Below are 27,998 nucleotides of genomic sequence, written 5' to 3'. Positions count from 1 at the left end.
TAAAAAGTAAACTTTTTCAAGAGGCTTTAATCAACTTAAGCTTCAATGGTTTTATTTTCATTTTCATACAGTATGAAGTTTTCAATTCCCACAGCATATGATGCAGCATGCAGAAAAAAAAGCTTAACATTCAACTTAACCATTTTCCCACACAAACTGAAAGCTCATTCCCTGAAAAGGAATGAATCTTAGCACTAAAGTCTAGAATTGCAGCCTAAGTAACACACTAGCAACACAGAGGAGAGAGTGATAAGTGAAAGTAAATAAATTCTTATGTACAAAAAAATCTCAAACTGTTTCCCCTTGAAGCAGAGCACATGGCAGTTGACACTGGAACAGATATGCAAGTTTGCCGGAATTCGAGCAACACACTGATCCAGAAGATAAAAGATACATGTAGTGGAGTTTTTTTTTTAATTATGTTAACATTAACCAAAGTTTGGCAACATTTTTATTTATAATATGAACATTACAATTAATGTAAACAAGAGGAACATTTCAAAATTGATCTACATGCAAAAAAAACTCCATGTCATGCAAGGACACCAAGTACCTGGATCTCTCTTACAGACAGAGCCCATGGACGTGCAGCACTCAACTGAAGAACAGCTAAGGCAGGGAGGTGCTTGTGTTCTAAAGTCTGAAGTGGAACCTGCCTTCTGAGCAATCAGTAGCTTAACTAAAGAAGCCAAATTCCAAACCAAAGATGTTTCTGTGAACCTTTTAATTTATAGCCAATTGTACCCTCAAACTAGGAAGGGATGATGGAAAGTGGGGAGTAAAGTGAACTTGGATAATGCACACCCTTAAACTCACAAATGTATTCTATTATAAATCCAACACACTGAAACACATCAAGAGTAACTCAGTTTTTAAGAAAGAAAACACAGGGCACTGAAAAAGTAACATGGAGGTATAAATTTAGCTAAAAGTAAAGTTTTCCTCCGTTAAAAACTGTAAAAGGTCAACAAAATGTATCCCTCATTTACCTAATATACATATATTGGTAAAAAAAAGTTTTTAACGCTGCCTGCAGTAAATGTATCACTATAAAGCAAGATGCATCTCGCCTATATTCACGTATTACAAACTATATGCATTACACTTATTTTGTTGAGGTTTTACCATTTATAGTATAATCAGAGTAAATCAAAATTCAAAACATTTACCTTAACAGCTGTTTAAAAGGTAATAAAATACAAAATACATTAAAATGTTCCAACTGATTTTAATAGAAATGTTTTGCTGTAATTGATGAAATGTATTTACTTTACTTAGGGGATAGTTTGATGGATGTGAACTTTACAAAGTTACCAGAATAACACAGAAATCTACCTACCATAAGTAAACTGCAGTTTGTATGCACAAAGACATGTCAACTTCTTGGCATCTAGTTCTATCTACTGTATAGCAGAAGCAAAACAAGGAACAGAATAACTCCCTGACAATATAAACATATAAATAAAACATACAATCCCCTTGTTACAAAAATTCAACGATATTTTGTTAATGTGATTGAAAGCTTAAACGTTCAAATCAAATCAGCTCATATAAAGTGTAAATAGAAAACGGACGTATTTGGAAAAAAATGCATTAAACCAATCATGCAGTACTTCATGTACTTCTACCAGTTCCAAAAAACTAAAGGATGGTACGTATTTATATATGAACTGGTTTCTTAATGTTCTGCTTGGCACTTCATACTCTTTTGTGTTGCTGAAATCAAGTATATTAAGTTACACCTCATCTAACTACATATCCCCCCTTTAGAAAGCTATAGATATACTTCCTTGTTAAAAAAAGACAAGACCAAAATAAATATAAAAAAATCAAAATAAAAAAAGACAAGCCAAACCCCTTCCCTTCCTCCACCATACTGAGATGCTCTTTCCGCAATAAGCTGTCCTTCAGACTTTAAAGTGCTACACCAAGTTATTGAGAGAATCGAAGTTCAATAACACTTAGTTGGCTTCATGAGGCTCATGTTGGAAAAAGTGGCTTCACAGAGAAAATACTTCCATTTAAATACACAGAGAGCATTGCTGGACATCTTGAGCAGATCTTCAGAGATGGAGAAGAAAGCAGAAGTGTTGCGTGGAGATGAGTGACAAGTCACACATCCACTACCATCTTTTTGTGTATGTCTAAGCCGCCTACAACCTGAAGGGACACAAAACAGGATATTTAATGTTCTTGGACTTAAGGACTTGAAAGTAATCCAGCAGTCTTGCTGTAAACATGGCTCTGTCCTATATCCGTGCAGCAGCAATAATGCACTATTGAGGAATCACATCTCTTTTAAACAATTTATAGTTGTTAATGTTGAAAAGTAGAAAAAAACATTTCTGGTTAAGTGTCTTTAGGAGTTATTACTTTTTACTTTTCACTGTGGAATTATCTCCCTTCTTTGTAGCTTCCCATTCAAACCAATTTAAATTGGTTTCTTCTTTTGACTGCAAAGCAATTTGATTTTGGTCTAGATAAGCTAAAGACACAAGTCAAAAACAAGTCAATTACATATTACAGAAAAAGGCTGTAATTAAAGTTTCTGAAGAAATCTATAAAGATGTGTTCCCATCCGCCTAGGTAAACTGAAAGAAGCTACACAAGCAGAATGTCTTTTAGACAAACTTACTGCACAAAATTCTTCAAAGGATATTCTTCCGTCTCCATCCTTGTCTGCATTAATAATGGTTTTATCAACTATCTGCTGAAGCTGAGTGTCCTTGAGGTTGTTTCCTACCATCATCTTTAGCACTTGGAAGAGCTCACCATTGGAGATGAAACCATCTTTGTCCATGTCATAGATACGAAAGGCAACTATGAAGAGGTGGAGAATCAATGGGAATGGGAAAATTGGGGAAAAAAACAATGCCAGGAACATGTGCACAGAGAATATGCTACAGAACATACTGATCATACCTTCCTCATGTTTTACACACAAAGCTATTGTCAGGAGAAAGGTTAAATACTGTAATTATATACTGCAGATACAGTGATAGTATCTTGAGGTTCCTGACAGTAAAGTAAAGCTTTTAAAAATCTTTTAAGTGCTCGTCTTCAAAGTAAATTTAGAATTTTAGCCAAATGTTTAAGTAAAAAAAAATGTAACAGGAATCTGAAAATAAAATAAACCCCCAAGACTTTAGAAACGCCTCTAGAACATGTTGAGACATCACAAACTTATCATTATCATTTCAAAGTGCTCATCTTTTAAAAATGTTGCATGTCATGTACCCAACTAAAATATAAACAATTAACATCCTATCAGGCTATGAAAGGCAATAGTGTTAAACATACATCATAAACATCACTATACTTACACCTCAGTTTCTGTTCCTTGTCACCTTTGACACTGAACTGTGAAACACCTTCTATAAACTCTATAGAACAAAAAACAATATAGTTATGGTGTTTTTTTAGTCAATGGATTTCTCCACAGAACAAACATTTTCCCAGTTGAACTAATAGATCATTCCTAAACAATAAAAGTTAAAAACCTTTAAAACATATATACTTCAATTGAAGATTTTACAAGCATTTATGTAAATAAAGTCTTACAGTCTTACTAATTTAGATTCTTACTAGTTTCAACTTATGGTCTTAGACCTGAATGAGAGGGCAGTCAAAAAAGAGTTAAGATGGCATCTTTCAAATGGCTTACCTTTATTAGGGTTTAGTTATTGTTAAGTCTCCATTTAATGAAGCTGAGAAAGATCTAAACACACAACTGACAGATAGGGCAACCTGTTTCACAGTAAAAATCATAAGGGCAGTGGGAGGTTAAAGATTTAGGAAAGATGAAGTATTTATACAGCTACTACAGAAGAAAATTTTGCATAAGCATAAAATGTGTTTATTTTTATTCAATTTCATGCAGAGAGAGTAAAGCAGAATACCAATCGAGTTTTAACTGTGAAAGCAATGGTTGTCCATTCACTAAAGGTAGCTGATAAAGTTTGTCTCACATGAGCAAGCCAGAATTTGTTTTCCAACCAGAGGTAAAATATTTTCTAAAACTTTAAAAACCCTTTCGTTAATTATGACGATGTTGTAAAATCTGTAAAAGCTAAGACAGACCAATTACAAAAATAAACTAGAAAGAAAAAAAATACACATCCGATATTAATTTAGTATACAAATTTAAGTTACCTCAATGCCTGAGGTAAAGAACAATGCATGCATACATGCATTTTGTTGTTTTATTATTGCAAAAAGTCTATGCTACCTAAAAAACTTGCATGACCTGATCTTTGGACCAGACAAAGAAGGCAATAAGGATCAGAAAGCAATAAGGTGTGAGTGTTTGTTAAAAAAGTGTGCAGCGTTTAATTTCATATACATACAGGCAATCTCTATTATTCTTTTACAGCCATTTCTGGGGTAATCCCTACGATTAGTGCCACAACCCATTTACAAATGTGAATACAGCAGTCAAGGATGTTGGGCTTCCAACAGGGATTTAAAGCTGCATTTTTTATAAAACTAGATTTAATCATTTATAAAAATCTCTCATTCTGAAGGTAAACATTTTTCAGCATATGCCTACTGTGACTTATTAATGCATTAATAGGGCAAAACATTACATCCATTTGAAGAAGCTGGATCTCAAATGAGTTACAAGTCTGTTTGCTCATGTTTTATTAAAACCCCTTAAATGGAAGGTTTAGAAAATGGCAGGAAACCAGATAAAAGCTTTATGAATGACAACTGTGAAATGCCAACTACAGTAAGAGATCGTTAAGAATTTAAATGCGCTGTAGAGTTCAGTCTTACCTTTAAAGTCAACTTCACCATTCCCATCGGTGTCAAATATATCAATAACTCGTTGTACTAAGGGATTCTGTTGTAATTCTGGCAAGGACATAAACTCTTCTACACTCAAAGAGCCAGAGTTATCTAGGTCGAGTTTCTTAAATCGCTTTCCTAGCCTTTTAATCTCATCAGCATCAACTGGAACAGAGGAGAGAGAAAGAGAGGAAAAATAACTTAATGGACAGGTTCAAAAACATGATGATAGCATAGGCTCACAGACTGCAGCTTGTTTCTTCACAAGCAATACCTCCACTAACAATCAGTAACGCTGGTGTTAAAATAAAAAAACAGCACCTTTACATCTTTACCATCACATTTTTCTTGGTTAACTCATTGTATTTAGTAAAGACCTGCCACACAGGCAGTAGCTTACCCAGTTTCTTGTTTGTACCGGCCATGATGATCTCGACACGCAGTTCTCTAGCACAATACTAATGGCAAGCCTTTAAATAACATACTGGGTTACTAACACTAAGCTCATTCACCCAGTCACATGACCCTCCTGGCAACACTAATCAGTCCACCTGAAAGACTGATGTCTATTAATCTTTACACAGGCCACATGAGAGATCCGAACAATGCATGGGGTGTCGGAATGCTGAATATTATTAGTTGAACAGATAAATGGCAGTGTGCTTAATTCATCTTTCTACTGTGCTATTGAAAGCATATAATAATGCTTCTACTTGATGACTAATCAAAAACGAACAAATGATTAAGCGCTTCAACAAGTAGCAGAGCTGTTGCTGGGGGCCCTTGATGCAGATTTCTGTATATTTTTGTCACCACCTGAAAATCCTTTTAAAAAAAAAATGAATGTAAGTGATTACAGTTCTCTTAAAGCACATCACATTTAGAGAATGTGTAGGGGCCTCCTGTGCATGAATAATTTGTTCAGGCAATCTGCAAGCTAAAGAATTTTTAAATTTTAAATGTGCTACTAAAGTAACATAGCCTTTCTAGTATTATCAGTTTTAAACAATTCAAGCAAATTGCATCTGTATTCAGTCATACTGTGCATCACCCAGCTCCTCCTGCTGCCTGTAGTGTCCCTGACCTTTCCTCCTCTTCTATATCTAGACCCCTCTCCCCCATTTTTCTAAAGTACATACTGTAGTCTTCCAGAGCCTCTGCTGGTCTTGTATGCCATCGTATTAGGACTGTTTCATTTGTCACGACTTGACTTTTAGAGAAAAGACCCAGCTGTTTAAGGCGGCAGTAGCATTCACAAGGTTGGCTGCCTTTATCTTGGTATCTTGTTTTATCGCTCAGCCCCACTCTTGTAAATGTGGCAAAAATGATGTATTATGTTATACAACATGACAATGTAACAATGTTAAGGGACAAAGCATGGGTTATGTGTAAAATGCTATTAATTTAGAACTGGGATTCATAAAATCAATTAGTTAATGGTCTGCTAAAAAAAGCTCTGATTCACAGATATGTAACGATTTTAAGTGAAAAAAACCTTGTAAGGCAAGCAAGAATGAAACTGACAGTGAAATATTAAAAAAACAGATAATATATATAGGTACAGTACATAAATACAAAACTATGAAATCAGAGTGGCCAAAGGTGTAGGAACAGTAAACTTGCTGGAGCCTGACAAACGGAATGCTATCATATTAAAGAAAACTGATATACAATGTTTCAGAAGTATGTTTAGAAAGTATACAAAGTATACCCTATTCCAATTTACTTTAAAAGTTCCTTTTTCTTCATGACCTAATTTTATCCTGAACTCGTGTGAAACCCCGTAGTTGCACACAGATGGACTCTATTTAACATATGTTGTGACTTCTAAAGATATTTGGTTGCACCAGAGCCGATGTAGGTGTTATAGTAAAGGGGGTGAATACTTATGCAATCACTTATTTTCTGTTTTATATTTATAACTCAAGAGAATCTGGCAAATTTTGTTTTCACTTTGACATTATAAAATGTTTTGTGATGATCAATGGCAAAGAAAAATCTTACCATATTGTGATTCTATATTGTAACACAGTAAGATGTGAAAAGGTCTGTTTATTGAAGAATGCAATGTGATCAGTAAACATTTAAAAAAATATATGGCCTAGCTACATACACAGAGAGAATGAAGAATATTCTCATAAAACAATCCAACAATAAAACTGAATTTAATCTACCATTTATATCTGATGAAAATGCAGTCCTCTAGGCCTCCACATGCAGATTTGTTTCAGTGTTCTCAGCTCTATAATGAAAACTTTTTAACGATCTTATATTTATTGACTTGTTTTCAGCTCTTCATGTTGCAAGGTTTCCTTTTAATTATATTTTCCAAACCACGTAAAAAAGATCAATATTAAATTAATGACAACTTTGAATAGGTACCAATTAAGCAATGAATTAGTCCAGTTAAGTCTGAACCAGCAGGTGTGGAGTTACCAAGGCTGAGAAGAGGAAAGCTCAGCCTACAAATTAAAGTACTGTATTGACTTATCATTGCTATTGCACCTCTGCACCACTAGAGGTTCCACTGGGTAAACAAGTAGTTTTCTAATAAAGGAGAAGTATTTTCTTGAGCACAAATGCAATGAATTCCTACCTTGCCTACAAAGAACACTTTCTATACATACTATCCAGGCATGATAACCTAAGCATGCTAATACATATTCACCAAAGATTTAGGTGTGGTTCTTAGGTTGTAAACAAAAAAGTTCCTTGTAATCAAGATTTCCTAGCCGGGGGCAAAATGACTGATTTCCAGAAGAAGGCAGACAGAACAAACTGAATTTTACTTTCAATAAAAAGTAGTACAATTACTTGGTAACAATTTCTAAACCATTTTAAACTGAAGTACAAACAGCCAAGTGTAAAGGCATGTTTTAATGTCCCAAAAGTTCAATATAACCTTTTCACAAATGTGATTACTTTTACACAGAGAATATATTAGTTGTGCTTTCGTAGATGCTCTTTAATAAATTAAACCTTTTACAATTTGTTATAAAAGGAAAATTAACTGAATAAACAGTTAACAGCAACATCGGAGTAGCTCCTGAGCCAAGTTTAAACTGATTAGCCTGACTGCTTTTTTGTACCAAAAATCTAGATCTACAAAGCTCACAAAATATAACCACACAGTTCAAATAACTCAAATCAAGGAATAAAGATGAACAGATTCATAAAAGATTAAAAAAATACAGGGTTCTGGGTGTCTTGAGGTTACATGTATGCAGGAAAATAATGAAATATTTCAACTTTTACAGTCACTGAGTAACCACAATAAAAGGGCAAACAAGCACACAGCAAAGAAGAGCCTCAGCTCAGATCATATGGACACAAAAGACTAATATTAGCAAGGATTTTCATACCACCCCACAAGTTCCTATAGACATGCGCATATATCCAACAATATGAACATGCCAGTGAAATCCTTTGTGAAAGCAATAATATGGAAAAGAAGAACATAATATGCCCATATTCATGGGGTAGTAAAATGCAGCACATAGATGCTGCATGTCCTTTCATGTTAGAATAAATTAAATCAGGCACATTGTTATAGGCTTTCAATTCTGGCTGTCAGATCATTTAAAGCTACCTTTTTATGTTTTTCCATCTGATCTGCCATTTAATGTCATTAACGTATGCCTTTGTTATCCCTCTGTTTATACTGACTACACAGTCCTGAGACTACACCAATGAAGGTTGAAGTAACATGCCCTTACACTTGGTATAACCTTGTGATATTAACTTGCAGACTGTGTGGGTTGACAAATAACATTAAAACGCTTTAAATCAATCCCAGCAAACAGTCTCAGTAACAGCACATTTTTACCTTATATGAATATCATAACAGTTAATCTAAGGCAATAAAAAAAGGAGTTGGTTCTTAAAATACATATAAAACAACCAAACAATTTTTGTAGCAGATTGTTTACAGCATATCCACGGTTTTAATACAGCAGCTGACCTGCTTTCTGTACCGGCAGCCACATAACCATGATAAATGAATTTACAAATGAAGACAGTAATTGTTTTTTATGTAAAAAAAAAGACCAGAGAATGCAATATCTATTATTAATGCTGCTTTTACTGTTAAAACTCTCTCTAATTGGATCTCTGGCTCCATGTATAAACCTCAACACCAACTCACAAATCAGGAAGTGCAAAAGTGCTGAGGTTGGAAAGAGAATTCTGGCCACCATGCATTAATAAAATTGTTCTTAATAACTGTAGCATATTCATTTACATTCCATTCATTTATCAAAGGCATGACTAAACTCCAAAACTGAAGGAAGGTACAAGAAAAATTAAAAAGAGGTATTTGTGTCTATGATAAATCGCTTAATATAGAGCAGCAGTATTTATAGCACAAGATCTGGAGAAATCCCCCCAACCCCCAACCCCTCCCCCCACCTAGGGAAACCCCTAGCAACAAGGAAACCCAGCTAACTGATACAGGTTATTTTAGGAACCTGCAGACAGCCAGTGACACTTTTAGGCATCAGTTGGTACAGAAAGAGTTGGAGCCAGTTTAACAGCTAGGCTAATTTGTCTCTGCATACCTTCATGAAATCACATACTACAAGACAAATGACCAGATTATTAAAGGGTGGCAGAGAACATGAGGGCATTGTGCTTAATGATATGTTTTCTGCTCTAATTCCAGCTGTAAACATCACGTTGAAACAAATTTCGAGCCAGTATGTTTTCAATATTCTTTTAAAAAAGGTAAAAAGTAGAATATAAATCAAAATGATTTTATTGAGGCGTAATAAGGAAAAGGTGCTCTATTAAGGCTAAGACTGTCTATTGTGTACTCAGTAGAAGAAATCATGTAATTAATAATTTCTTTAATATACTTGCTGCTTTTCTCTGCAATGCCTAGCTTTGAAAGTTGAATCTTACAAAAACACCATCAGATTTCAAACCATTAACACCTATTCTTCATTTTAAAGTAAAAAATATTTATTGGTAGTGTGAAACAGATTACACTGCTTTAAGAGAACATTAGGTAAATATATGTTCCTAATCGTCTTTAAATTAGAAGAGTTGGAAATACACTAAATTCACCAACATGTTTTGTGATTCTAACCCTATACTTAAGAGAAAATATACTTTATTTAGTTTTTAAATTGCCATCTCTTTATTGCCAATCTCTCTTTTAAGGAGTGTGGCAAGTAGGCTGACCAGATCTGGTCAAATTGATTTCATGTCACGTCTCTTCTTGATTGGAACAACAGCTGCTTGCGAGAGGGAGGAGAACAGGAGCTTGAAATGTCCCAGCTTGCACCTGAGCTACACTCGTAGTGCAGCAGCTGAGGGAGATCAAGCACCTGTTCATTTCCTGTCCTTCAGCATCTACAGCATCTTTCATTGTTTCTGAATGAAAGGCCAGACATATACAGCACAACTGTAGCTGGCAGTATTATTTAATCAAGTATTAATATGGTAAGATCACTTAACTTGTTTTCTTAATGTTACATATCAAGTACATAGGAAGAGGTCAAGTTTATTCCATGCTGAAAAGAAAAGAGACACAAGGTGTGTGAAGAAGCCTAAAGAATGCCCCACAGCCAAAATGTTCATTTTTCATTTCAGCATGGAACAAACCATCACCTGTTCCTTTGCAGCATATGCATGCTAACACAGCTACCTACTCCAACATGTCAACTTTATTTTTTCAGATTTCAACTTATGTCACTTTATTTCTAAATAAATTCACAAGTAATCACAAATAAAACTAATGAAATTATTGGATGCTGTCCCTTTCAAAGTGTGAATCAGTCACCCTGACTGTGATTATGATTCTGAAGCCAAGTTAATTAAGAACAGCAAGAATACCTGACAAAAGCACTATATAAGACTATCTTGTATAGTATATCCTACCAATCTGGTAAATAACACCTATACTAAAGCTGCAAATGAGTGAAGTGACACTGAGCCTGCAACCCTTCTAAACTGACAACCGAAGGACACCAATTAACATGGAATATCACAACTAAACTTACTTGTAGTACAAAACCTGGTCTTGTAGCTAATTCCTCCCATCACCACTGTCATTTTAAATGATTTATGAAAGCACTCTAAGAAAAAACTAATGCTGTACTGGATCAACATTCGTGTTCATCTGGAAATATTGTATGTTGAACCTCCCACAGAAATGAGTCAGTCTGGGAAACCAGAGAGATTGCCCTCAACATACATGGGACCCAAGTTCCCACTATCCAACAAAAGGCTTGGAACTTTCCTGCACACTAATAAGGTGCATTAAGGCCTGTGATGAATTCCTTGATAACATTTTTTGGGGTAATCGGCTACCTTTTTTTTTTTATTAAACAGCAATCTACTGGGTTACTGGACTCATGACAGGTTGTGGGTTTGAGTCCCTGCTGCAGAAACACTGTTGTTCCTTTAGATGAGGTATGTTGCCAGAGTTACTCCAATCCACCCAGCTGCATAAGTGGGGACCAGCACTGCTAGGGGTACCAGCGTCCCATCCAGGGAGGACTTACATGCTCTCAGTCCACTTAATGCTACAGTCACAAGGATGAGCTCTGGACCAGAGCCACTGTGCTCTGAAATGGACTTTGGTTTAAAATTCTGTAAAGACCTATCTACACGTATTCTACTGCACTTAAGGGTAGATTATATACTTCGATGTAGTGCTGGGCGATAATTCGATAACGATAATTATCACGATATAATTTTAACAAAAGTTCGATAAATGTTCAATATATGTTTATGCTTTGAGCACTGCGTAAGTGCGGGTGCGTGTTGCAGACCTAATGTGGTCTAACGTGGTTTTGTTTACCCACACGGCGGTGGCTGACAGGATTGTAGTTAGAGTGGAGAAATGAGCGACACTGAAGCAAATGTAGTGCTGCCAACGACCAGCTCGAAGGACGATGACATCGTCGACAGAAAAGGTCATTCAACTTGGGTAATTTGGAGCTATTCTGGCTTTTTACGATCAGACATAAAACAAAGCACTTTAAACTTTGCAGTCTGTCTGAGCCATCTTCTATGTGTGTTTTATCACACTGCAGTATTTAATTTTTCTATTAAGATATTTATTTTGTAAATTTTACTCATGCATATTTTGACATAAAAAAGACTTGAATACTCTCTACCTCAGATTTGTTTAACGTTTCTGCTGTTTGGCAAGTGTTTATTGTGTTCTTAAAATAAAGAGTTGTTTAATTTTCCAATTAACTGTCTGGTTTCTTCAACTTTCACTCAGGAGAAAAAATCTCCCTTTAAACTTTAAAGAAATAATGATTTGCATTTATCGTGATATTTATCGATATCGACTGATATGAAAATTTTTATCGTGATAATGTTTTTGGCCATAGCGCCCATTCCTACTTCGATGTACTTGCTGTTTTTTAGCATGTGCACTGAACTCCTTTAAAGGTAATCAAGAGAAATGTGCTCAAAGCTGGACTGTAAGCAACTGCTCTGTGGGGAAGTCTGGCACTTAATGGCTGAAGCATTTCATTAGAACTTCAGTTTAGATTATCAAAATGGTATATGGGCAAGAATAGACATTTCTTCCACATAAGTATCACTGTTGTGACACACAGAACCACAGATTACATCAAATGTATGGCTAAGATATACATAAGATATAAATGTAGGGGCAGTGGATGTGTGGCTAAGGATCTGCACCTGTGGCTGGGAGGTTGCCGGTTCATATCCCGAGGCCGGCAGAGGAATTCTACTCCATTGGGCCCCTGAGCAAGGCCTTTAACCCCAACTGCTCCAGGGGTGCCATATAAATGGCTGACCCTGCACTCTGACCCCCAGCTTCTCTCCCTGTCTGCGTGTCTCATGGAGAGCAAGTTGGGGTATGCAAAAAGACAAATTCCTAATACAAGAAACTGTATATGGCCAATAAAGTGATCTTATCTTAAGACTGGAGATAAGCAAGGAACAGAAGCCTTAGAAAATCATAGTACAAAACTACAGCAAGTGAAATGAAAAATTAAGGCCTATGTGTAGGAAGCCAGATATTGTAGTAAAGATGATCCGAATACTCACAGTGCGAGCACATTTCCAAGGGATAACTTGCTTCATTTCCCTGAAGAGGAAAGAAAAAAACAATTACTGTATAAAACAAGAATCGGATCAGAAACAGAAAATTTTTAAAAATGTATTTATTCAGACAAAAGTAACGCTACTTATTGGCTCTATAAACCTGTAGACAGAGGTTTCCCCTCCGATCCAGTAAATAAACTGAAAAGAACAGCTCTAAGTGTTAAAAACATTGGGTGGACAAATGGCCATAATAGGATCATCTAAAAAATGACCATCTTCTGATGTAGATTCTCGTGAACAGCTAATCCTGGGCCAAACAATCTACAGAATGACTATTTCACTTCATTTCATTTCTACATAAACAGAAATGGAATTTGGTTTAAAATTCTGTAGAGACTACATAAACAGAAATGGCTTCTGATAACATGCATTTATTCAAGCACAGAAGATGGAATCAGATTATCCAGATTATTCTCCCAAAACTAGATATTTTACAAAATATGTAATATTACTAAGGTTTAATGCAAAGGCTGAAACCTACAAATATGAAATGAAATATTCTCCAATCTTTTCTTAGTAATTCACTTAACACCTCCAATTATGCAAGAGAGCAATGAAACATGAAAGTTCTCAAAGTAGTTGATATCTACACATCTACAGCATCTCAAACTCTGTACGACAGAGCACTTTATTATAGAGGTGAACTCCAAATGCTTCAAAGGCCACCAATCAACATTCATCAGAGGGCCAAAGATGATACACCTGAAAGAACAGCACAGGAAAACCTGTGTTTTACCTCCACTTCAGAGTTTCCCCGCCATGCTACAGTTTAACCCTGGCTTTATATACCTAAGCTTTTAAGGATTGTAAAACAGAGAATATATATCCTTTAAGTTTACTGAATTATTGTAAATAATCTGTAAACATGTATTTGATAGAAGAGACTACCCTTTAACCATTGGATTATGTAGTACTTGCACCCTTGTCAATTAACAATAACGAACACGGTCAAATTACACAGCCAGATATTCAGTATCAGAGTTTTAATGAAACCTCTTATCTTCCTGCTGTTGCATTACATATTGAACATTCAGTGCCAGAGCACATTAAAACTGACCAGGTAAGAATATTTTAATTCCAACCCTCCTGCCCCCTGCACAATTAAAACCAAATGAATGCATTCTGACCATCTTCTTTGATAATCATTCAGCACCATGTCTACAGCAACTTCAGAGGAAATGAAGGAGGAACACTCTACGAGATGTTCATTTCATTCAAATTACATTGTAATTTGCATTGCATACAAAAATTGTAGACCTCTGAATAATAAAACAGTTAGTAACCAGTACAGCATTTAATAACCATCTTTGTTTTGCTACGATACTTTCAGGAAATATGAAACTGATGAAAGATACTGCTTCCAACTAAATATAACACTAATTAGGCCCATAAGGGAAAATGGTACTTAAGCAAATTACTTAAATTCTTTCAAAACTCATTTCCTTAGTGATCTGTAAGTTCAAGTACAATTTCTCCACATATGGTAAATCTGCTGCCACTGTGCCCAAAATGCTCTAGTGTTCCAAAACACTGTAACCTAACAAGGCAAGAAAAGCAATTTCTGTAGTTGCAAAGCCTGCTGTATAGCCTCAAAATAACCCAAGATGTTTAAAACAGATATTTTGTTCAGGCAGTCTGCACAGGGGACCAGATTAGTTATGCAGAGGCAGGGTGTAGTGCCTGAAATCATGAATTTCATCAGCTTGAAAAGGCCTTTCATAACGTGTGGGTAACACCCTTCAGAAAAACTGGAGCCCCACCACACAGCATGCAATAAACCATTATTCAACAGACTAAGTAACACACAGAATTTGGCATCACCTGAATTTACAGGTCCTTAGCCTCCCTGTGCCTTTAGAAGAGTTTCAAAATTATTCTACAGACAACAGCTACAGACGTTTAACGATGGTCAATGCACCTTTTCCAGCAAAGGTACATACCAATCAGTTTCACCGGCGTCTGCATAAACAGGGATCATTATAAAGCAATTAATTCATTTATCTAGTACTCGATTGTCTGAAATGGTTAAGAAAAAACTGTTCTTAAAAACATCAAATAAAAATAACACAACTATTAGTTTTATACCAGAAAAGCAATTCCTGTACTTGCATAACCTGTTATATGTAGTTAACATGTTTTAAATTATTAATGACATCTGAATAAAGAAGCGCTTAAAAACATTTAAAATGATCACAACTTACAACAAGATCTTAAATTTCTAAACTCGGTGCCCATAATTTTTTTTTGAAAATTATAAGCTCAACTGCATGCATTAACATAATTTATTTTTACTTCCATCCATCCATTTTCTAACTGCTTCTTCCAATGCAGAGCCTATCCCAGCAAAAGCGGGCACAAGGCAGGGCGCCAGTCCACTGCAGGGCAGATACTCAAACACAGACACGCACACACACACTCACACCTGAAGCCCATTTTCCAGAAGCCAATTAACCTACCAGGACGTCTATGGATTGTGGGAGGAAACCCACGCAAACATGGGCAGAACAGACAAACTCCATGCAGACAGCGCCCCATAAACCCAGGGCCCCAGCACTGCAAGGCAGCAAAGCTCACCACTGTGCTGCCCTGATTTTCACTTGTTCAGTAAAATGATATTTGCCCAATGTTAGCACTTCTATGCACAGAAACACAATGGTACAAAATAATGAATGACCAGCAGGGGTGATTTAAATGCCTTTCAGTAATTCTGAGGGGCAGTGTGCTGTGCTTCGCGTCTAAATCATCAAAGCTTAGGAACGAAAATTCTTTCACTCTGCCTCTGGTGCTTTGAAAGGTATACATGTACCAGCCTGTCAGAAAAAAACAAACGATAACTAGGCCTACGGTCTCACAACTACAGCTTTATATTTCCCCAAGAATGCTTTATTGCACAATATAAAGAAAACTAAGTATTTTTAAAAGTAAAAGTGCCAGTCGACAAAATGTTATTACATTGCAGAGCCTCAAGCTTATTTCACATCACCAGCACAGAGGTCTGTGAATCATTATGCCTTTCTCCCCAAATATATGGACTTGAAGATCAACATAAGCTGCTTTACCAAGATAATGCTGTTTGGCAATAAGTTAATTTCAGATCCACCTGGATCCTCTTGTATAACACATAACAATACTGGAGGTATATAACGTGATTTAAGAGTCCTGATATAGCTTACCCCTACAGCAACTCCAAAATACAGTAGATATAAATATCTGGATATTACTGAATAAACACCATATGAATATATACAATGTGCATTAGGGAACTGTTTCACAAAGTCTTTTTAGAATTATTATTCATGATAAAACAAATAAGACAAAATGCATGTTTATTAATTCAAAAGAGGCTAACAATAACTGACAATGCACAATTTAAACAAATGTTACAGGTGCTAAATGGCTACTTACAAATAAAATTAAAAATAAGTAAGGTTCTCTATGTTCTGTGAAGATAACAGCCATTTATTGTGAGGCTAGGAGGCTATGCTCCTGTATATCATGGTGTTTATAAATGAACCACTGATAAAGAGAAGGCCTCAACTAAAAGACTCTGTTTCAACTGTGTAGAGGACTTCACTAGATACACTGAAGAACTCAAGACCCAGTTAATTACAGAATCTTGTTGCGCTTTGTGTTTTTTTCCCCCATAACAGCCTTTCAGTTTTTTGTGTTTCTTTAATTTTGAAGAAGACTGTGCACTTTGCCAGGGTCTGAATGGTCCAAGTTCTCTACTAGTTCTAGCAGTCTGGCAGATTTCTCTACAGCACTTATGCGCTCATCCATTTGATATCTGCACTGCCTCATCAGCTATGCAAGACACTACATGGTGTTTCCAGCCAGGGAAATCCTGACTTCGAATCGTCACCGGTCTTCTTTCACGAACAGCTTACTTGGCACATTTCATCTTCACAGAAAGCAGGCAGGGAGGGAGGAGAATGAATAAGGCCAGTGAAAAGTGCTGAAACATCGCTGCTGCTCAGCAATGCCACTCTTTTCGCCTCTCGTCTACAAAATCGTTTTGTGTAATTAACTAAAAACTCTAAAAAATGTCACTTTGTAACAACAGGCAGTAAGGGTACAGAATGAACAGTATGTTCATGTTCCATAAACCTCTACAGAGTTAAGATTCCAAAAACTATACAGCTCTCGCTTGTATTCGCTCCAGATTAAATCTAAGGGAAAATTGCAATTTTGTTATCATTCACATTGCTTACCCACTAGCTCCTTATTAAGCTATTCTGAGACATCTGTATTATGTTTAACTGGTCAAAAACAGTTTAGAAGCTAATCCAAAGTGGCTTGTGAAATACTGTTAAAATTTTAACAGGTGTTTTATATCTGAAAACCAACCAAGTCCTTATTTACCTTGATATTTTAGATCAATTATCATAAATATCAAATGCAGTGAACATGCTGTGATAACCTCAGTTAAACATCCATCTAAAACATGCCTGTCATTTGGCGAGACCTGAGGCAATCTCAAACAACGATTGATCAGGGTGTAGCATAAATCAGGACTAAGTTACCTGATAATTTCTTATTTGAAGCCCATTCATATTCCTTTCTTACACTTTGCAAAGACAATTAAAGTTTTATACTCCCAAGATATTAATGGGAAATGGGCTCTGGTATCAGAAGAAATTCTTCCACAAAAACGCCAGTTTTTCTGGTTTCTGTATCTGATGCAACAGAGAAAATAGCAATCAAGTGCATGTTGACACACATTCCTTCTTTAAGAATTTCACATTCTGTTGAACACCACTGTGGAACAAAAAATGTTTTGAATGCCATTTTAATTAAATCCTAGAAACCCCCAGCCCTCCTGCACAGAAAATCTTCTAAACATATCTTGGGAAAGCTCACTCTTGTACAATTCCACAAAAAGGCAATACTTACATTAATCCATTAAACCATTTTCTAACTGCTTTTCCTATTCAGGGTTATAGGGGAGCCAGACCAGATCTCACCAAGCAATGGGTGCAAGGCAGGGTAACACCAGTCCACCTCAAGGTAAATAGTCACAGACACACACACTGGCAAATAGAAGCCAGTAATCTTACCAGTACATTTCTGGACTGTAAGAGGAAACCAGAGTACCCAGAGGAAGCCCAAGCAAACAAGGGGAGAAAATAAACTCCATGCAGATAGCTCCACAGGTCTAGAAATGAACCCAGGGCTCTGGCACTGTGAAGTAGCAATACTAACCACTCTACCAAAGTACTACCCACTAACTAACACTAATATCTAGCAGAAATAATCAATACTTCATCTAAACCTCAAGCTCAATTAAACAACCTAAACACGACAAAAATACTATACATTTAAGTTATCGTATGATAAAGATTAGCCTCAGATTAAATTATTTACCAGTAATCTAACATCTTTACATTTTACGTGCCTCCAAGAGCACAACTACCAGGACAAATGTATTGCAAAGGGTAAAAATGTATTTGTCAATGGACGATCTTCATTTGGATTTGAACATAACATTAAGCCCAAACTGTGCAAGTCCAATTAGCAGCTATGTAACAACTGGAGCAAGCATGAGGCCTTTGCATTTTAGGTAGCTTCAGTGTTGGCCAACAGTTATTAAAAGGGACAATACCACTCTGAGATTTGCTCACATTAACAGTACATTAGTCAAAAAAAAATATTTTAGCGGCTCACTTAGCTAACAATTAAAAGGCTGGCTCCTGCAATCTAGCCATTCAGCTAAATTATAACAAACATACTCACTAAGGTCAGTACCTCTTCCAGAGCAACCATTGGTAGAGTACATAATTATGCGAACAGAGCATATTATAGAAAATCACCTAGCTGTTAGCCTTACTTACTTACATGTAATTTATAAAAAATAAAATGCCCAATAGCATAAGCCAATGAGACATGATTCATTTCCCTTTGTAATTCCTTTCAAGAAAGGGTCTACATTTTATCTTCTTCTAATGCATAGGAATATTATACGTGTATGGGTCAGTGAGAAAATATCCATTAAAATCTAGTAGTGAACCTGTGACTTGCATTGCCAATGATCTTAAAGAGGCATTTTCACTTAAATAATTGACAGAACCATTTAAAGAAGCCTTACAAGAAGAATAGCTCAAGTGGTACATGACTATAATACTACCACTATAAGTGCACTAAGGCTCAATGCTGTTTCAATCTTAGGCTTCACAGATAATGAATTAAGGCAAAGGGGATTGCAGGAATTAGGATTACTGCAAGTGTGAGGTCATGTCAACACTGCACTCCCTCTGTAGTGAAGGAATGTATGAGGTTTCTTTGAAAAATCCTATATCCTCAAAACACTTAAAATCAAATTGATTTCTTGTAAGACAGGAAAACACTGGAAATCAAAGAATTTTTTTTAAAGCAGACAATCACAGGAAAATCTTATGATTATTCCATTTTCATTGCCGTTTCCAAGAAGACTGCAGTTTTAAATATGTTCATCAAACAACCACTGGGTGCATCCATGTTAAAGAACAAGGATGATGTAATGTTTTGCTCAACATTAATGCAACGCCAGATTCATCAAAAAAAAATGCAGGAAACCTAAAACATCATGATCTGCAACTGTTATCTGGTTTAGCCATGGTAATTGAAACTGAAGCATAATGTACCTAGAGGCAACAACAGACCAAGACACCTCAGGGTCTTAATGACTTAGGGCTGATCTGCTTGGTCATGATCAGCTACTATAGTACACCACATAAGGAACTGAGGGTCTGTTCGTACATTATTAAGCCAGCAATGGAACAATCAGCTGTTATCATTTCAAACCTTGACACCAATTTAGATGACCAGCAGTTTAATCTAATGATGAGTACTGTTCTGCGTCAAGATGTCCAGAAAAGGTGTGCGTAACCCTATATACATACATATATAACAAGAAGTAAACTTGTAAGTAGCATCATTGCCCTTTAAGGCTAAAGAACCTGATATTAAAGAACACTGTTGCTCTTTGATTTTCAAGGTCATGTCTAAAATTTGGCTGAAGCTTACAATTTGTACAGCTGGAATGTTAGGTATTCAAGATCGCATTTTGTCAGCCTTGATTTCGTACAGCATTTGTGATAAAGATAGTGGAGTTCTCAACTCCTAAATTTTGACAACAGCCAAAGAATATGCTGGATCAAAAATACTGAAACATTCACTTTAAGTGAACAACAGTATTTGATCATTTTCAACTTTGTTACTGACTTTATGTCCAATTTAAGTTTTGAAGATAGAAACACGCAAATTCTATTCAATATGTAGGCCTATCTAAAGGAAAATAAGGCTTTATTAATCCAGTTCTGTAGACTTACCAACTAAAGAACAACTCTTCTTTTTTAAAAAGAAATAAAACAAAACTGAAAGATTTATCAATACACTGCTGATATTATAGTTAACTCTCATAAATCATAAGATGTATTCATGAATGCACCATATTAAATTCTAACCTTGACTTCCTCAGGATTCATGGTCCAACAGTCAATCAAAAAAATGCAAAAATAACTTTTAAATGAACAACCTACAGTAACGTCATTTCCGTCTCTGAATTGCAAAAGTGCTCAACAGACCCAAGTTACTAGACTCCTGCAACAAAGTCATTTCATTTGATCAAAATAACAGTCAAAGAGAACTCAGGGCTCAACAAATATATGGGGAGTGGAAAGCAGAGGTAAAAACAAGGGAAATCTACAAAAAACATAAAATCATGGACTGGGTGGATACTTGGCACTCAACATTCAACGTTAGTAAGTGCCAAATCATCCACACAGGAAGTAGGAAAATACATTATAGATACTGCATTGGTGATTCCAAGCTACAGGAGGCTACACATGAAAGGAGAGTGCGTATTGATGTACATTCTTATACGTCCTCAAGACAATGTGAGGAAGTAATAAAAAATGCAAACAAAATGTGAATATACAGTATAGGAAAACAATGTGGAATTAAGGGGAGTTGTGTTCACGTTTTACAACACACTAGTAAGGCCATGTTTATCATAGCTACTGATTTTTTATGATAAAAGCATCAGCAAAAGTGATTTACATTTTTACATTTTAGTGCAGCACTCTAAAGGCTCAAGGGTGCACCAGCAGTGCCTCACCTGGGATCTGAACCATAACCTCGCGGTTTGAAATCCAGAGCCCCAACAACTATTCATTATGGCTGGAAAACCAGACCCTATGGCCTTAAGAGTTCAAGAAGTGCAACTAAAATAATCCCCAATCTCTGAGGATTATCACAAGAAGACAAGTTAAAGGAACTAAATATTGTCAGTCTAGAACAAAGGAGAATTAGAGGAGATCTGAGATGAATGTATTTAAAACCAAGAGGTGTAGTCAAATCCTAAGTGGTTCAACATTATGATGTCAGATGCGGCAGCCAATCAAGGACACACAAAAAAATCACAACTGGGAACTTAAAGGACATTTATTAACATTTCTTCCTACAAAGAGTTGGGATAATCTGCAACTGGTTTCTCAACCAGGTGGTTGATTCCCACACTACATGCTTCTTAAAAAACAACAGCAGAACAAAATCTTTGATTTTCTTAGTTATCAAACTATCAAACAAACATGATGGGCCAAAAGACCTTTTGTTTGCAACCTCTTTTACATTCTTATACAAAGTAATGTACTTATGATCAATGTACTCATAATGACTGTCGTTTTATCCATTTAAATACCCTTCATATTGTTTAAATAATTCTTCATTAGGATAAGAAGAATTTGATGTTTGTAACAGCTACTATGCTGCTGTATCATATGCAAATCATATGCCTACTAAACATACCTTAATAAAATCAATCAATGGATTTATAAGCAAATAAGTTAAACATAACAGTGTTCAGTCAATGGATTACAGCTGTTAACAACATTACTAAACACCACAGAACAGTAAAGTTCTTTTAGTTTTTAACAAGAGATAAAATCTGACCATGTTACAAACATGCAAGAAGATCCAGTTCATTAAGGTGAATCAGGAAAAACAAGTGAAGAAGAAATGGTCATAAAAAGCTTGTGTCTGTGTTCTGTAGAGCAGCCATGGACTACTCAATCATTCAGTTTTTACTACAACAGGAGCCTATTAAACTCTACGTCACAATTTAAGTAACATCTCTTACTTCAGCAAACAAAGTTACTTGCACATTCTTTTTTATAGGTCTTAATGAAAAGATAAGCTATGAATAAAAAAGCACTATAAATTACTTGTGGATAATTTATGTCAGTGTCCTTCTATTTCTTAAATTCACAAGTAATCCTGGTTCAGGATTTACCTACACCCCTAAAATGTGTAAAGTAATCAATTCAACAAATAAACCAAATTTAAAATAAAAAAATTCTCATCAAAATAAAACCACAGGATTGATCGTAGTTTCCAGAGGGCAAGGATAAGAAACACCGATATTTGTTAGGCATTTCCTGAATCTGTTAACTTGGAAGACAATGTCAGCACAAGTTCAAAATGACTCACTTTAAAAAAAAAAGCTATGTTGTAAGGAAAGCCAAAGAGACACTTTACCAATGACAAGCACAACCAGCTCTAGTGCCACTGGTCAGGATACCCCATTTACAAATAACTGACAACTTTGCTCTGGTTCAAAACCAGCCATCAGGACTGTAATATCCAACTTGAACACCAGACCAGTGTCTTTACTGGCTGAGCCACACAAAAGCACTAATTACACGAGCCTTCCCTGAATGATTCTTTTTTAATGTCCTGTGCATCACATTAAATTGTGGGTAATATAATAATAAAACTATGCTTTCTGTGGTGCCAACTTCTTGCAATAGTTACTAGGTAAATGTCTTAATGGAAACAAACCATTAATGCAACAAGGATACTTGTTACCATAAGAAAATTAATGCTACATATTATTAGTCTTACACAGTTTTGTCAAATCTGAGTTTATTAAAAGAAAAGAAAAAATGTTGAGTGGTCAATGTATATTAAAAATGTATGTTATTTTATAACTTTTAGATAACTAAGTCAGAAGTTTGCACTGTTTCTATCTCCTCCTGTTCCTAGTTTTCTTGCTAAATTCCAGTTTCCAAACTTTTTCCATCCAAGTTTTAAACAGGCCGTGAAGACTTTTTTTTCTGAGGTGAAATATGGAAAACCGTTCAAAAACTGGCTCGAAAGAAACTAAGCAGGCTCACAAGAGATCGTTTTTACTAATACACGGCAAAGCTTCTTTCAACATTGGTTACAGTGAGCCACGGCAAGCGTTCTTCTGCTCCTGGCTGGTATGGTGTAACCCGAAAGGCTACAAAACTAAAAAACTACTAAATGCACATCCACTTGACCACATTAGACTGAGAAAAATTAGAAGACGTTTAGCAGTTTTTTCTGTCTGGGATCCATCACCACAGGAAATACTGCGACAGGACACAGATTTCAAAATGTTTGCATTAACTTCCTCCCATACACATTTAATCATGTTTCAACAGGCTGTTTACTGCTTAGTATGCATTATTATAGTATTATAAGTATCTATATACAATTATTCAAATTTCTGAAAACCATACATATGCTCATTTAAAAAAAAACTTAATTTTAATTTCAGGAATACACATAAATTAATCCACATTTACTGTGACAGTGATGATCGACAGAGAGGCAGGCACATTTCTTAGGTCTGCTTTGGCTAGTAATGTTTACAGAAAACAGCATGGCATCTTCATAGGAAAACACAGCGTGAAACTACTTTGAGAAGAAACAAGAATGCCAAAAAGTGCAGCCTCTGCAGAAACAAGTTCACCCATTATAAAATATGAGCCGATGCTTAATCACTTTAAAATGAATCTGTTACCCGGAGCAGATAGCATAAATGGGAAAAAAAGCAAACAGGGACTGCACCTATCACTACAAGGGGCTGTTCTCAATTCCAAAATTAGACAAGTTTTTATTCACCTTCAATAGCACAGATCACTCAAGCAGAATGTAGTCTAGCAGTATGCTGACGCTTTAAAATATATTAGGGTAAACACTGCAAAACAATAAAGGGTTTATAGTAAGGTAGATGATGAACAATGTTAAAACACCGCAGCTTTAAGTACTTTCTAAACATTTCAAGTGTAGGATTTGATTTCTATCTAATGTTTTTCTATTCCATTGTGTGTTTTCACTATAACAAGATCAACCGATGCTCACATATTTAAGAACTGTTACTTGCTATAGAGGGTAAATGCCCAAATACTCAATCTTAGTAACAATCATCTAATATCTCACAAATAATCACCGTCTTACGCATTGACCATTTCATTTCATGCTGCACTTTGCATAGGCCTTATTGCCATTTAAAGCAGTAAAGTGACAACAATTAGCACTGCTGTTTCTCTTGGGTCCTGAGTTCAACTCCAAACTATGGTGATTTCGATGGGAAGCTTGTACATTCTCCTCACGTCTATGAGTGTTTTCCCCAACTGGTCTGGTTTTCACCCACAGTCCAAATATTTTCTGCTCTGGTTAAAGGGTGCAGTTCGTGCATTTCTACAATGCATGAAACACATGAACTACTGTGGTTTGTCTACTCATGTAACAGACAGTTTCACTGATTCTCACATTAGTTTGTCCCACCCCACCTCAGCCATCTAGGTCCACAGAACACCCCAATACATAATTAACATAGGATTTGCAAAATCACAAGTATCCTTGAATTATTACCTGTACATCAACTGTTATGTAAACATAAAATGAATACACCAGACCTAGAATCCCAAGGGGACATTTCTCTATTCTAAGGGCACAGGCTAATAATGTTATATATAATGTTACAATGTTTCTTTATTAGCCCTATACAATTTCTTGCATTAGGAATTTGTCTTTTTTCGCATACCCCAGCTTTTCTCCATGGAGACACAGACAGGGAGAGAAGCTTGGGGTCAGAGCGCAGGGTCTGTCATTGTACGGCACCCCTGGAGCAGTTAGGGTTAAGGGCCTTGCTCAGGGGCCGCGGGATTTGAACCGGCAACCTTCTAGTCACAGGCGCAGATCCTTATGCACAGAGCCAGCGCTCCGCTACATACCACTAGCCCAAACAGACAAGGAAGACATATCTGTATAGTGACTTAGACAATGTCACCTGTTTGTTTTCTGTATAATGACATCATGATTACCTTTATTTACATTCAACTACCGGCACAGATTTATGCAGTCCTAACCTAACCGTGACTCCCCACTGCATGATTTTATTTTTTCTGCTCTCCTAGGAAGATGGGCATGATTAATCAGTGCTGCTATACCTTTCCAAAGCACTTCAAAACCACACAGACCTGGCTCTAAAACAAAATAATTTTATGTAGATTGACTTTACACTGATATATCTGAAACAATGACATCCTAAATTGCAGTATATGATGCTAAAGCAGTGCTACATGGCTATGAAGCAAGCATGCCCATAATGTAAAATATTAATATCTCATTTACTGACACTGTGTGAAAGTAAAAGATGCCATTGGTTTTAGATAAGACATGACTTCTGTGATCTGTGATGCAACTCCAAAGCTGAAGAGCTACAGTGAGAGCAACTTCCTCCTCCTCTACAATCAAGGTGTGGGTTCACAATGATGTTTCACCACCCGGAATGAGTGAGCCAGGAATAGCAATTCACTTGCAGATACCTTTAGCTTTATGGAACTACAGTGCTCATCACGTCTGTAAAAATGAAATCCACTTTTGCAGAAATAAAGTTTTACTCCTGTTAGAAAAACAAAAAATGGTAAAGAGACTTTAATGTTTGTAGTTAGGAGTCCCCTACACCCTATCCCTCATGAGGTACGTTTTTCCTCTTGGGTTTTAAACTCTACAGAGGATTCTTCTATACTACTGCTGAAACCAACCAAACAGCTGAAAACAAGTGGTTATGCAAGTGGAAGAGTGGAAGGCAGATACCAGGAAGCTAAGAGGTAACAAACCATTAAACAAAAGAAAAAACTGAACTAGAAATTCATTTACAGTGCAACGCATTATCTTCAATTTGTCCTTTTTGTATCCTAATGACCTGTAAAATGTCTCTTCTTTTACAAGAGTTCAAGAAAAAAAAAAGTGTCTTTCACAGGAATTCCAAATCCATTTATAATCCAAATGGATTTTAAAGTTGAGCTACCACAGACCTTCACCATGATGGTCATGTTCATCCCTGTATGTTTTGTACAATACTTCCAAGTACTGTACCACCCCCAAAAAACTGTCACGAATTAAACACCTCCAATAAGGCAATCTGTCTTCTGCTTATAGGGCAAGAGCTATACTGAAGCAGTAATTGGCCGGTTACCAAGAAAATCGAAAAAACGGGAGCGGAAGGCTTGGCTGTTAGGTGTCAAGGGGAAATATCAGTGGAGGCTGCTGGGAGCCACAGGGAAAACCCGAATGGCAAAACTCGTGGAGCTCAAGGAGTCTCATTCACCAATACTTGGGTAAAAGGTCACTGAGAGCTTAAAGAAGCGACGAAGTGACGAATGAATGAAAACAGAAATCGAGAGTGTAGGCGACAAGGCAAAAGTTACCCTGAAGAGAAAACTGCGGTATCTCCGATATCTGTGTGCACAGCAGCGAATGTCACAGAAAAGGGCGTCCTTTCAACCAACACTACAGCTAGATGTGTATAGACTGTATAGCATACTTATTTAAAACACTGCATTCATCCAGTTTAGCCATTCGACTAGAGAACCTGTCTATACATGTTAGACATCACACAGGAGTGTTAACTGAACAGTAGTCACAGCTCTAAGCTGGGGAGGCCTGTACGAATACGGCAGAAAATCACCTCTCGCCGACGACTTTGCAGAAACAGATGACGCAAAATTTGGCACACTGTATCCACTATAAGATCTGTATTAGAAATCAAACGTGGGGGGGGGGACATATGTAGGGCGTTATTTGAGAACCCGATGATGGTCGGCTGAAAAGAATGATGGACGCAGCCTCGTCCCGACGACGAAAACACAAGCAACCATTTGAAAATAACAGCTCTTCTAACTTCAGCAGGGTGCCGAAGGACATTCACCTGCCCCGTGTCCCCCCCAAGGAAATCGCCTCCACATTAAGTGTGCAAACGGCGGCAAGGATACGTGTAAAAGAGAAACACGGATCCCGTCTCCTTTTTGAACTTCAGTGAGCAGTAGCCTACAGAGAACTGCGGGCGCTGCACACGACGTCGCCTCACAATGTGTCTATTTGGAAAGCCACGTAAACATTCGACAGGATTGCGTGCACAAGTTTAAAATAGGGCATCTTATTGTGGTTAAACGTGAACAAAAGGCGGTCGGGATCTCATAATCGTGGCGTGGATTCAATAAAGAAAAAATATTCCACCTCAGTTCGGCACCTCTCGCACAGCATTACCATCTCTCCCAACATTTACTAACAAGCGCCATTAAAAAAATACAGTTGTGCAAAACGTGCATAGAAGTACAGCTTAGCAGATCTAATGCGTGAGTGTATTCACTTTACAGGCAGGAGAAACAGTAAGTGTAACTGGGCCACATTGACATATACACGTATTACAACACCACGACGTTATTTAAAAAAGAAAACACTTGGTTGTTCTCCGTTTTCTAAAACAGCTGCGTGTCTCGATGTACCGGGAACTCAAACGGTGTATTTTGACGAGTCTGCCGTCTGTGGTTTCTTGTGTGTGTGCGTGGTTTCATTTGGTGAAATAAAGACGTATATTTATATACACAAACGGTAGCCGTTCTTACCATTTTACCGGCTGGGGGGTTGAAATGTCTCCTCTGGTACCGGGATACAAACGGATTTCAGGGGCAGAGTGAGGAAACGACGCAATTCGGTGGCGATCTCTCTCTTTTGCAAGCAGGCAGCTCTTGATATATTTTTTTTTTGAAGACTCGCTTTGCTTTTGCTCGCTCGTTTTCGCCCTCTCTCTCTCTCTGTTTCGACCGATGACGGCTTCACTGCAGTGGCTCGGGCAGACCCGCAGGGAGGGGAGAAGGAGCGGAGGAGGCTGTTGGCGGAGAGAGGCTGAAGAGAGAGGAGGGGGGGGAGGTGCAACAGTACAATACATCCGGGAACCTCCAGCCGAGAGAAAACGAGAGCGGCGTATTTGCATACGTGCGCCCCTACGGCGGCTTTGCCGTCCACGCCCGTGCGTGTCGATGGTACAT

At 36.9% G+C, this 27,998-nt stretch overlaps 1 protein-coding gene across 2 annotated transcripts; it reads right to left on the bottom strand.

Moving 5' to 3' along the window:
* Positions 1-25: 25 nt before the first annotated feature.
* On the bottom strand, positions 26-27,867 carry LOC148646164 (calcineurin subunit B type 1). 2 transcript variants are annotated; one of them, XM_088610244.1, is made up of 6 exons: positions 27,576-27,867; positions 12,823-12,862; positions 4,777-4,953; positions 3,324-3,383; positions 2,636-2,820; positions 26-2,160 (listed from the first exon to the last, which is right to left on the bottom strand). In XM_088610244.1, exons 1-6 carry the CDS (start codon positions 27,576-27,578, stop codon positions 2,113-2,115), a joined length of 513 nt encoding a protein of 170 aa, XP_088466370.1. In that variant the 5' UTR covers positions 27,579-27,867; the 3' UTR covers positions 26-2,112. The 2 variants fall into 2 exon arrangements, with proteins under 2 accessions (XP_088466370.1, XP_088466371.1); XM_088610245.1 differs by lacking the exons at positions 12,823-12,862; positions 27,576-27,867 and adding an exon at positions 5,189-6,223.
* Between the last annotated feature and the right edge of the window lie 131 nt (positions 27,868-27,998).

The sequence above is a fragment of the Lepisosteus platostomus genome, chromosome 17 (genome assembly GCF_059453375.1).
Source record: "Lepisosteus platostomus isolate fLepPlt1 chromosome 17, fLepPlt1.hap1, whole genome shotgun sequence".
In the NCBI taxonomy this organism is placed as follows: Eukaryota; Metazoa; Chordata; class Actinopteri; order Semionotiformes; family Lepisosteidae; genus Lepisosteus; species Lepisosteus platostomus.
This window is presented reverse-complemented; position numbering and strand designations above follow the sequence as displayed.